This window comes from Lissotriton helveticus, chromosome 11 (assembly GCF_964261635.1).
Source record: "Lissotriton helveticus chromosome 11, aLisHel1.1, whole genome shotgun sequence".
Lineage (NCBI taxonomy): Eukaryota > Metazoa > Chordata > Amphibia > Caudata > Salamandridae > Lissotriton > Lissotriton helveticus.
In genome coordinates, this window is record NC_136072.1 from 770311391 (window position 1) to 770323936 (window position 12546).

The following is a 12546-nucleotide window of genomic DNA, read 5'->3' on the forward strand; positions in this document are numbered from 1 at the left end:
AAAGGGCGCAGATCAATCTAATTGACTCAATCGCTAGAAATTCACTATTCAGACCAAATCGAGAGCACTTTTAATCAGTGATTACCTATTGGAAGGAAACCAGATGACTAATTTGGCTTAATGCTGGAAAGAGATAAACTAATCTACTTACTGTAGCATGTAATTCTGATATGGAGTAATTCCAGCACAATGGCAGCCTCCCAGCTAGCCACACCTGCTAATAGAGTTCACATATATAAAGGGGTGCTACAGACAGAGATCAGTCTAGCTGCACACTTCAGGACTCACAATGAAGACCCTTGTAAGTATGACTTTTCGCCTCCTCCTTTGAATAATGCAAGACCTTTTTGTACAAATGTATCCAGTTTTCAATTACTTGTACATTTGTGCAGATTTTCCAATATCCCAAATTATGTGTACATTTGCACAATGCTATCAGTTAACATTTACTTTTAATGTTTAAGCTGAATGTGCTAATTGGGCTTCCAGGGATGTAAGGTGTTTGGGTACATGAGTTTCAACTTATGTGTTTTTGTGTACAAATAATATTTTTTTTTTAGCTTGAGTGAGAATTACTGAATGTATTCTGGAACATGCATGTTGATGTACTGATGGGAAGTGCTGTTTTCAATCTTTATCTGACAAACAGCTCTACAATATATATGTGCCTTTTAGGCGTGGCAGTTTTAGGAGTCTAGTGTTCATGTAATGAGAAAAAAAAAGATAATAGAGCAAGCTTTGGGTTCAGGCGTTGCTTGTTAGTAATGAGGTTTAGCTTGTTTGGTAAAGCTTCCTTGCTTTCCTATGCTAACCTCTGAGGGTTTTTACAGTTCAGAATTGTTCATGGGCCACGGTGCAGTCACTACACCTTACAGTTTTTTTCTCTCAAATTAGCAATTGACCCTTTGGTTAGGCCCTGGAAAACAATGAACGCTTCATATGGGGGTTACATTCAAGCATGAGCAGCTGACTTCCTTGACACATTGGCATTGGCTGGTTGGGCTATAGAAGTAGAGTTTCACCTAAGGTTTTAAGTTTATGGTTGATGGCTTTATTTCGATATGCAGATATCATAAAAGCATTACACATGGATATAAAACAGCACATCGTAAATACAAAAAGACTAATTCAAGTTAAGAACAATTTAAAAAAGAAGTACCAATGGTGCAAAAAATAATTTAGTTAAAAGAAGAATTCAATTGAAATGGAAAGTCTCTTCAAGCGAATCAGCCAAGCCCATTTTAGAAATTTCGCAACGCTACAGACTATTGGGGAAGAAGTGTCTGATAATAAAATGCGTAGCGCCACCATTTGCTGGCGAGTTCCCAGTTGTCTGCAAAGAGGTTTAAGCCAACGATTTCTTGGGCGGGAATAGTCAGGGCACTCAAAAAGGAAATGTGCCACCGTTTCACGCCTAGTGGAGCAGAGGGCGCAATAGGGTGATACTTGCGCAGGCATGTTCCATCTTGAGAGTAGGTCACCTAGGGGTAAAGTACCCACTCTAAATTTGATGTCAAGTGCCCGATCTGCAGGAATTGTGATCAAATCCAAGTAGGGCTCGAAGGCAACCACGTCCCTAATTTTCAGATAGGCTGCGGTGGAATTGCAGTGACGTGGATTGCTGATCAACAGGGCAGAGACCCACTCCCAATATAGTTTTTTTAGGGTTACCTTTGGTGGAGCAGATTTTGTAGTCCAACAAGACCCCAAACCCAAATCCCCCAAAAGTTTTTTAGTGTCCCTTAACCACTTGATTTTGTGCCAACCGCCCATTCCCATTACCTCTGACAGTCCATCTGCATAGGTTTTCAGTTCTGGGACCCTCCACAGGCGTGCCCATAGAAGAAGGGGCCGAAGGCGAGCCTGGTCCATGATAGGTTTACATCCCACATCCAGTTGCACCGGGACTGTTGGAGTACTGAGGGGAATGGCCAGAATATCCTTCAGAAATTTGTTCTATGCCTTAGATAGAACCTCCATATTTCCTAGGCCCCATAACTCCGCCCCGTATAATGATGCCGTGACAGCTCTGGCTTTGTAAATGTCAATTGCAGGGGCAACACATTGTTTTGATGAGTTACGATACTCCCTTAGTAATGCTCCCCCCACCCTTTTGTGACTAAGGATCATTTTGTTAATGTGGGGTGACCAGCTCATAGTATCACTCATGCGAATTCCCAAATAATCGAATTCGGAAACTCTCTCAAGGGGGACAGAGTTCAGGACTGGGGGACGACCAAGTTTCCGTGGAGGGTGCATGATCAGATATTTAGTTTTATCCGCATTTATGACCAGCCCTCTTTTTGAGCAGAAATCCTGGAAGCAGTTCAAGAGTTTCTGCAGACCTTGGGGAGTTTTGAGATGAGGAGAGTGTCGTCCGCAAACAACAGGGTAGGAATTCGCACCCCCCCCAAGGGAGGGTGCATCTGCCGGTTCGTCAAGCAGGTGCTCTACCACACCATTTACGTACAGGGAAAATAGTGTGGGAGCTAAAACACATCCCTGTCGGACGCCCCTAAGGACCGGAATCCTATCGGTCTTTTCCCCACTCTGGCCCCACCGTACCTGTGCATAGTTGTCAGTATGTAATTTAATAAGAAGCGACAGAATGTTAAGTTTATGTAAAAAATGATCTGTGGCCAAACAAAGCTTTGTGTTGAACTTGTCCTTTGCCTGCATCCCCTCTGATGAACTCTATAGAATGTGTACTGTCTCTTGTGGAATCCAGGACACACATTTGACTCTACTCATAAATTGAACATGGGCTCACTGGGGTCCACAAGGGAAAAACTACTAAAGCATCTGCATGGTGGGTACATAGGGTGAAAGACTAAAGCGTTTGCTATTCTACCCCAGCACAGTTAGAGGCCTGTTTAAACCTATGAACACATTACAAATGCACTAATCTATCTTGATAAAAACACCTCAGGCCGTGCTGCCATCCCTTTCCTGAAAACATTTTAAATGCCTTGCTTTGAAAAGGGCCTTTGGCTGAAAGTGGTACGGAGGTTTTAAATTTCAAGGCTGCGCATCATGGAGGCAGACACTGATAGGCCACTCTTCATAAATTAAAAGTAAAGTTTTCTAAATTGTATAAACTAAAATACTCTGCATATGATTTCTGACATTAGGGGGAAGAAGTGGATTTGGGAAGGAGGGGTCGGGAGCTCAATACATTTTGTTTGCTCAAACGAGAACTTCAAAATTTCCTGGGAATTTCTACATAGAACACTTATTTGTGTGAAACTAAGACGTTTTTGAGACATCAATAAAGAATGGGGTCACTCTCAGACAAAGCAAGTGTATCGCTGGGGTGTCCCTTCAATAAGGTCACAACGCACTGTGTGGTAGGTGTAGTCTTTGAACTTGTCATTTCATTCTTTTTATTTTTCACTTAAGCAATTGATACGGTTCAGTTACTAATGGGGTAACCCCTCTTAATTTAAGAGGCCAATATTACTCAGTTTTCAAATCTCCTGACATCATGATGTTCCGATTTCATGAAAGCGCGTCAAAGGACCTTTATTTTGTTGCATGTTGCTGACTTTGAATGTTCCAGGGAAAGTTATTTTTCTTATAATGTGGCAAACTGATTCACCCAATCAAAGGTTCTTATAATTTCTTTTTACAAGGTACTGTAAATTAGCTTCTTCCATTTTGGAGTTATGTGTGATGTAACACATAGTGATCAGTTGTGTTTACTGATGACATTACCACTATCTACATCCAATTTCAGGTGCTGGCCGCTGCCCTTTTGGGAGTCTTCCTAACTCAGTCACTTGCTAATGATGTAAGTCTTTTTTTTTACATTTTCACTTACTGTGTCTGAATTATAGCTCACTGGATCAAGCGTGCACGACTAACATTGACGTGGAATGTTCAGGTTTTAATATTGGCCAGCATTTCGTTCCTTTCACCTTTCCCAAATTAGTATCAATTTTCTCTCTATAATATTAACAATATGCACTTTGTTAAAATGTTTTGAATTAAAGAGAGCTATAAGAATTAAATACATATGATTAAGGCTCCCAGATTTCCGTTTTTACTGATTCTTACAGATAAATACAGACAGAAAAAATTGTTTTCTGTCTGTATTAATTTTTAAAATCGGAGAAATACAGAAAATGATGCTTCTTGTGGGTGACTCTCCAAGCTGTCTTTTGTGCTTTCCAGGACACGCTGAGCAGATAGCATGAGAAGTTAAAAAACAGGTTCAGATTTCCCTAAATACAGACCTATGTTAACATATTTGTGCAATATAATGCTGATATTTGCCTGTGGTTGTAATGTTTCGCTATATTTGGCTGCTTAACTTGTTAAAATGCAACAGACAGCAAAGTATGACTGCATGTTTTTCAGTTAAATAAATGTGGTAATATACCATTTTACGACTGATTTGTTCTCAAAACGCAAAATAAATATGGATAAATACCTAGAGGATGGCCAAAAAAGAAATACATACAGAAATGTTAAAAAAGAAACACCATAAAACTGGTATCCCTACTTATGTTGTGATTCAAGCTGCATCTGCCTGCATGGTGTTTCGGTGGATATGGGTTTACACTGATCAGGCTCTTTCCGGTGTTAAATAATATGGTGTGGTCCCGGCATCATCAGCACAATGGAGAGCACCAGTGACGTTATTTGTACTTCAGAGCTAAAGGAGGTGCAACAGCTACTCCGTGGAAGTAGCATTTATGCCACGCTGTCGCGCAGTTTTTACAACTGATTTAAACTTTATTATAAAAAAAGCTAAGCATAGTATGCACCACTATGTTTTTTCACTCATTTCTCATTTTGATTTCTGCATTCTAATTTTACCATCTGTCAGCGACTAAGGGATAATCAGAAGGCAAATTCCAAGCGAGGTACCGTCATTTATGGCCTAAAGAGCACAATGAAAAAACAGGAACACAAAGCTCCAGCATAGGTTTTTTGCACAGCCTCAGTGTAAAAAGAAACCCCTAATATTAAGTATCAATTTAATATCACAGCACAGTTTTTTAGGTGGAAGGTACCAGCTTCACGTCTGGGATTTCCACCTCAGCTTATTGCGGGGTTAGAGGGAGAATTAGTCTCTCTTCTACCAAAAAGTACAATATAGTGAATCCACTCTGCCTACTAGAATGTTAGTGCTGAGCACACAGGCCAGTAGGGCCAAGCCACTCTATTGCTGGATGATATAAAGACACACACATAGGTGGGCGGAAGACTCTGACACAATTGACAAGATAGAGACAAAATGATCAATAAATGATGCTTAGAAATTGGGGATTCATGTCTCTCTAATATTCATACATGTTTTTGCTTAAAACTTGGTTCTGAACACAAAGGGCATAAAGAATGTTCAGTGAGATGTTGTGTCTTAATCACAATTTAGGTGTAACTTACTTATGAATTTCCACCAGTTAGACATGCTTTTTCATTAAAATAAATTGTTAATTGCGCACATTTTTTAAATCTTCAGCAGTATTGATAGGTTAGAGTATATATCTTTTTTTTATCAATCGTTGTTATAAATATAGAGCTAGGACCAACTATTCCCATGTCTGTTTCCACCAGGACATCAATATATCCAACAAAGGAAATGTCGGAGGAGATACCCACCAGACAGTGAACATTGATAACCATGACAACGTCGCCAACATTAACAACTACAATGGGTGGAACTCCTGGAACTCTGTCTGGGACTACAACAGAGTGAGTATATCTGGCCTCGCACATCCATTCAGGAACTATTGCACATATTTATTTAAGGAGCATCCATCCATATAAGGAGCCATTCATTATGTCTAACTCTTTGAGAGCACACTCATGTTTATAGGCCACAACCTTCCAGGAAAAACCAGGGACCATACACATTTTTCCAAAAGGCTATTTCTGTAAAAGAGTTCATGAGGTTTCTGCAAAACCTGGCACCAACTGAGTGCCCTCTCTTCCTTGAAGTAGAACCTTTTTCAGAAACTTCAAATTCACCTGACTTGTGTGCAGATTTTCTCACAAACATCATAAACTATTTTTGTTAAACTTTGAAAACTTTTTGGACGTTGTGAGGTTTAAAACTTCGATTGTTATAAAATACATTTACAAAAGTCGTTTCTCCTGTTCAAAATATAGGCAAAACCCACCATTTTTTGGAAAAATTGTCCCACAAGATTATTTTCTGTAGAATTTTTTTCACAACTGTTTTTCCTGTGTACAAAACTTTGCAAAGTTCCTCAGTTTAGAAACTTCATGACATTTTGTAAAACAATTTCTTTTCGCTCATCCTTCAATACCTATTGATGAACATGTGCCAATTCCATTGGTATGTAAGCATGTATGACAATATATAAAACGTATGACTATCCATGAAGTATATATTTATAACTCATGGAGCAGGGTCATATAATTTAAGGAGCTTGTACATTGGGATCCACCTGTTCAGCAATCATTGTCTATGTTTTTAATGCACCAGCAGTTCAATGGTTCTACTATTGGTAGGACAGACAAAGCCTTCCACCCTTTGGAGGACAATACATTAAGAACCACCAAGGTTCCATTACGAGTAAGACATATGAGTACCCCTTCAGTATCGTTGGGAAAGCAGACAAAACTCCCATACACAGGCCACACTCTGGCAAGGCCTCTACCCTCCAACCTCCTCCTCAATCCTCACCAGCTTCCTTCATGACATTTACCAGGTGCTCATATGAGGTGATAAATGTCAGCAGAATTGTCCCAGCATGACATAGATATTTCCACCTACTGTTCCTGGGACCTCCCAGTTATTCCCCATTTGGTGCTATAACTTGAATGGCTGGATTTAGGATCAGGGATACTGGAGAGAATCCCAGATCCTGGGCCCCCGCGTATATACCCGACCAACTCCTTGTGAGGCCGGACGTGGGATAGTAATCTATATTGCCATTATTGTTGAATTAGCACTACATTAAAGTTTTACAAATTATATACAAATAATTAAAGCATTTATAAGTACATACTCTTGGAAGCACTGACCTCAGGTACTTGTAATATTTTACACAACAGACTGTATACCAACCTTTGTAAAGCACTGGACACACGCCAGAAGGGAGTAGAGTAAATACTGAATGAACTCTAAGCAGCTCTTTACATGTAAGGTTGTCTGGCCAGGGTGGGTTGAGAGATAGCTGTCTGAAAAGAGTACGGATCTTGGCTCATTATAACTTATTTCCTGCTGTGTTTTCAAGGGCCTTTTTGCAGCCAGACTGTTCCACAAGAGGGCCTGCGTGGTGTCAAGGATGAACAAAGCTGTCGTGCCAAGCCTGGCTCAACTCGGAACCGTGTCCCACGAGAAGAAGGTACTGATAGGAGCAAAGAGGAGGCAGTGGGACCCTTGAAGAAGGGACATGCTCAGACCTCCTTGTAGGAGGTACACAGTATTGGTAGCTGCAGGAGCCTGCAGATTGGAGGCGTCCTGTTGGGCAAGCCCTGGCCAGTGACAAATGCCCTTAGAATGGTGTACAGAGTTTGCACCAAAATGCAATGATATCTCAGAATAGATTAAAGGATATTGCTTTATATGAGTTCTCTTCTGTGGTGCTTTCCCTGATTTGAAAGGCCTCTAGGTGTTGGGGAGTCATTTGGGGGTCTTACGTCTTTCACATCGATGTGAGCTTCCATCAGTGCCAGCTTCTCACATTTCGTCCTGCCCACCTGGGCCGGAAATCAGAACCAGCCCTGGCACAAAAAAGTTTAAATCAACCCCATAGTGCAGGGTACGACTGCTAGAAAAGGGCTGTGTGCCATAGCTGGTCCCGGCTGCTGCTCTCAGAGCTCCTATAGAGCCTGTAGCCCACTGGGAAAAGGTCAGAGTGGTACTATTGCCAGTGCTCACCAATACCAGCTTTTCACACTGTCCACCAGTCTGAGCATCATGTAATGTCCACCAGTGCTCCCTTCTCAGGCTAAGCACAAGCACACCATTCTCACACTGCCTTGTCTCAAACTGGTCATGGTATGGTCCATAGTCTAGGGTACAGACAATGAACTAAGGGGCATGTTTACAAGGAAATGTCGAAGCGCAGAGCTGTGCCGAATTTGACAGCGCTGCGCGCCAACCTTTCTAAAACACAGGGATGCACCGTATTTACAACAATACGGTGCACCCCTGTGTTTTCTTTAGTGCTGGCGCTACAATTAACTGCCTAGTACCAACGCAGGCACCATAATGCAAGGGTGCCTGCGTTGCAAGGAATGATTGTTTATGTGCAGGGAGGTTTCCCTTCCTGCACATAAACAATCATTAATGGCAATTTGTTACTTCGATGTGTGCTGCATTCTTCAGTACACATAGAAGTAGTAAATCGTCATTATTTAATTATTGTGTATGTTCAGAAAGGGACACATTTCAGGACATAAACAATCATTAATGGGGTTTGCTCTGTTTATGTGTGCTGCAGATTGCAGCACACATAGAAAAAGCAAAACTGAGGCGAAATAAAAGTATTTCTCCTCGTTTCACCATTCTAATGCCTGCTTTTGAATGGCATTAGTTTTCGCCACTGCCTCAGATTTATACAACCTGTAAATCAGGGGTATTGTCAAAACGCAATGGGTGGTGTTGTGGAACGCTCACGGCAACACACATTGCACGCCCCTTTCAGGCAAAGTGATGTGTGTAAAGCGGCTATATTTACACAGAAGCATTAGGCCACAAAAAGTGGCTTAACACCACTTTGTAAATATGGAGAAGGGCATAGCGCAACAAGAACAACACCAAAGCACTATCCCCTTGTAAATATACCCCTGGGTCTTTACACTATGATTTTCTTCCAGAAACCTATTGTGTTTTTCAAAACTATTCAGAAAAGTTCTTGTACTTCTTATTAATGGAGTTTTTTTCCCCTCTCCTCCTAGCCTGCTGCCGGTGCTCCTCACCCACGCGAGCTGACTTACACCGTCACCCAGAACAAAATCAAGAATGTTGCTCAGTTTGGGAAGCATGTCGAGGCCCTGTGCAAAGGCGTGCCTACCTACTACGCGCAGGAGATCCAAGGTAAGGGAGAGCCTGTGGTTCCTTTCTTTTCATGTTTTGAAGGGGCCATCCAATGAAAAGTATAAAGCGTGTCCTCTTACCCAATCTTACATCATCAGCAATCACCAACAATTATCCAGCATGCCCCTTTTTATTACCTCATAATATTTTAAAAGAATATAAAAACACATTTTAGCTATACATATTTTCAAATGAAAGAGAGATATAAAGAAATCAACACGTTATCCAATATGCATTTATTTTCAAAACATGTTATACTGTTCTACTCTAAATATATCATGATAAATTCAATAGCTATTGTGAGGTCTGCAAAACTATTACAGAGTGTTAGCGATCTACAAAGTTTTTTTGGGTTGTCTATTGAAATTTTTTCAAAACCCACTTTGAAACCCGGAAAACCTCTTGAGATGTGCTGAAATCCTAGTCATGTGTCTTTAAACTTTAGTAGGATGTCACTGAAACATAGTGAGATAGCAAAGCTCTCAAGAATGCTCATTTAGTTAGATGCTCGATCAGGGGCGGCTCTAGGCTCATGGAGGCCCTGGGCAGCGAGCGTAGGTAGGGGGCCCCAGAAGAGGGGGTCCGGGCAAGGCAGAGTCCCCTGGAGTTAAAGAAGGGGGTCAGGGTGTTTAGATGTGGAACAGAGCCGGGGGCCACCAAATCCCTGCCAGGGGCCACCACGCAAATATGTATCTATCCTCAGAGGATTATTATATTAAGGATATATATTGGCGTGGAGGCCCCTGGGGTTTGGTGGCCCTGTGCAGGTGCACAGCTTGCACATGCCGAAGGCCGGCCCTGGCTCGATGCTGACATAGGCTGCCATTTTAGGTAAACAAGCTTCAATCACGGCAAGGCCAATGCAACGTGTTATGTCACCAAATTGCTTAGGAGTGACACCAGTTATTCACAGGACCATAAAATGGGAAAAGTGTGGTAGGAAATATGAGGTAAAAATGAACAGCCTTATTTAGAGCTTGGTGGACAGGAGACTCCGTCAAATCCAGATTATGAAAACCTTTGCTGGTAACAGTAACCCAATTTTTAGGTCATATAAAACAATTGGGATGACTTCAAAACATTTGGTAATATCCGTAAAACCTATTCTGAGGCCCCCAAGGTTATGGGAATGTTCTCAAGCATAGTGGAATGCTATGGAAATTTTTCTGTGGTGTCATCCATGCCTATTGCGAGTCCTCAACCCTAAATTAGATGTCTTTAAAACCTATTCATCCTATTGGGATGATCTCAATTTATTTAGTGATATCATTAATATCTATTACTATAGAATGAAAACATATTTTAGTGGTATCAAAGCCTATCGCAATTTCATCAAAACTAAGCTGAGTGATTTCTCATTGCATGAGTATAATCTTGGTAAAGCTCCATCAATGGGGTACACAGTGTTTGTTTTCACTGAGTTAAATGTATGAATTTGTTATGTGGCGCCCTCTATCAGATATACCAGTAAAAACAATATTTTGTTACATCACCAAATGTCTCAAACATAACAAAAGAAGCCCTTGCACAGGCAGCCATCTGAACTCAAAATGAAATGGTAGGAGTGGCCAATGGAATGAAAGATATCCACGCCCTTTCAAAGTGCACTGTCAAATCATGCTGAAGTCACGTGTCCTGTTTGTAATGGCCGCTGTCTCTTCTATTCAAGGCACCAGCCTGTTCGTGGACAGCAGCGGCTGCACTGGCATTGGAATCCTGAACATCCTGGGCATCACCCTCTGTGGCCGCATCACAGGCTGCTAAACTTGAAACCCTCCCTCTAAAAAAGACTGTGCCTGGTCTAAATGATTTTCATGCTGCTTGTGTTTTTGTGCTCTCTTTTCCTCTCTGATGTGAGGGGCATGTTGTTGACTCATGTATTCACCCTTGGGGGTTCCTGACCTCTTTCGATTTATAATAAACTTCTTTTGTGAACACTATGCATGCTGTTTTTCCTTTTACTCTCCTAAGAGAAATTGAAAATTGTATTTTATATGTTTATTTTATTTCTTCTCACTATGGTGAGTTTTACCTGTGAAAAACTCAGGTCTTTATCCAAAAAGCACACAAAAGAACTTAAGACAGGAAGGAACTACTCCCTCTCTACTTTTGCCTAAATGCAAGGTACTATCGACCACTAAAATAGGGTGTCCATTGTCCATTACCACTTCAAAGGGCATTTTTCGTGTGCATACTCATTGCGCGAGCTTCATCATCAGAAGAAGTTTATTGGGGAGTGCGAGGGCTATCAGAAAGTGCATTCTTGGGGTTCCATTCTAAATCCCGATCCTCTAAATCAGAAAATCTTTGAGGGTATAATTCGGACGAAGACTTGAATTTAGGGAGTTTGATTACTATTCATACTCTGAGTTTTAATCCCTTAATCAATTTACCAACTCCTGAAGTAAGCCTAGACTGCTAGCTCATGCTAACACTGAAGAGACAAGTTTAGAATATGAACACCTCTGACATCCAAATGGATTGAAATAGGTTTAGGCCAGTGGCGTAACGAACCTTAAGGGGCCCCCCTGCAGGGTAAGTGAAGGGGCCCCCTCCGGACTCAATCTAGAGCTCCCCAGCAGAAGTGCGATGCTGACGGGGCCCCCTGGAGGGTGAAGGCCCCCCGCACCGCGGGGGCTGCAGGGGCCTGTGTTACACCTCTGGTTTAGGCCATTATTATGAGTCTGGTGGTCCACGGACCGCCATGTCATGGTGGCAGTCTCCGACCGCCCTATTACAACTAGGGTGGTCGGGCCACCCTGGGACCACCGCAACCATCCCAATGGTCAGGGAACTGCCATTTGTTGGTGGTTGTGCGGAAGTCCTGAGTTCGCAATATGCTTTGCGAGACCCCCGCAGTCCCACCAAGCATATTACGATTTTTCTCTCCACCATGATTTTCATGGCGGTGAGCCCGCCATGAAAGCCGTGGCAGAGAGGAAACAAAGAGGGCTCTACAAGACCCCCTGGTGCCCCATGCCATGTGGATGCACACGAGGGCACAACATGGGCCCCCCTGTGTGGATGTACCCCAGTTCCTACATGGCATGGACTGTAGCAGTCCATGCAGTGCAGGTACTGCCTTTGATGTTCCCATTGCGGTGCCTATTTCATAAGCACCTTTCTAGGAACTCAAACGAACTGTCCCAAAGACCAAAAGAAAACTCCTGATCTGGTGGGCGGTTCCTACACAGGTTTGACAGCGTGGGAGCAGGGCGGTCCAGCTCCAGCACAGCCAAACTTGTAATGAGGCCCTTGAGATCTTTGAAACAGCAATGATAAATATCAGTAATTATCTACTACATATACCTCCAAATAATCACCTATTGCCACAGTACCTTGTCCAGTGGTTCCAGTTTTAGCCATGGAACTAGCAAACTTGACATATAACCACGTCTCCTGGTTCTACGTTTCTATCTTATGTAATTGACAGCAACTAGGATTACAGTTATTCTAATGGCAAGGCTAAGAGGCTCCCCTTCTCAGGCAAATTACATTGCATTGTGAGCACGGTCCAGCTTTATAAT

The 12546-nt window shown here is 42.1% G+C and overlaps 1 protein-coding gene across 1 annotated transcript; it reads left to right on the forward strand.

The window, feature by feature from the left end:
• Positions 1 to 257: 257 nt before the first annotated feature.
• Positions 258 to 10959, forward strand: LOC144791867 (gastrokine-1-like). Its single transcript, XM_078666653.1, has 6 exons — positions 258 to 301; positions 3737 to 3790; positions 5563 to 5700; positions 7212 to 7322; positions 8881 to 9019; positions 10689 to 10959. The coding sequence occupies exons 1-6, from the start codon at positions 290 to 292 to the stop codon at positions 10781 to 10783; spliced, it is 549 nt and encodes a 182-aa protein (XP_078522779.1). The 5' UTR covers positions 258 to 289; the 3' UTR covers positions 10784 to 10959.
• Positions 10960 to 12546: the final 1587 nt, after the last annotated feature.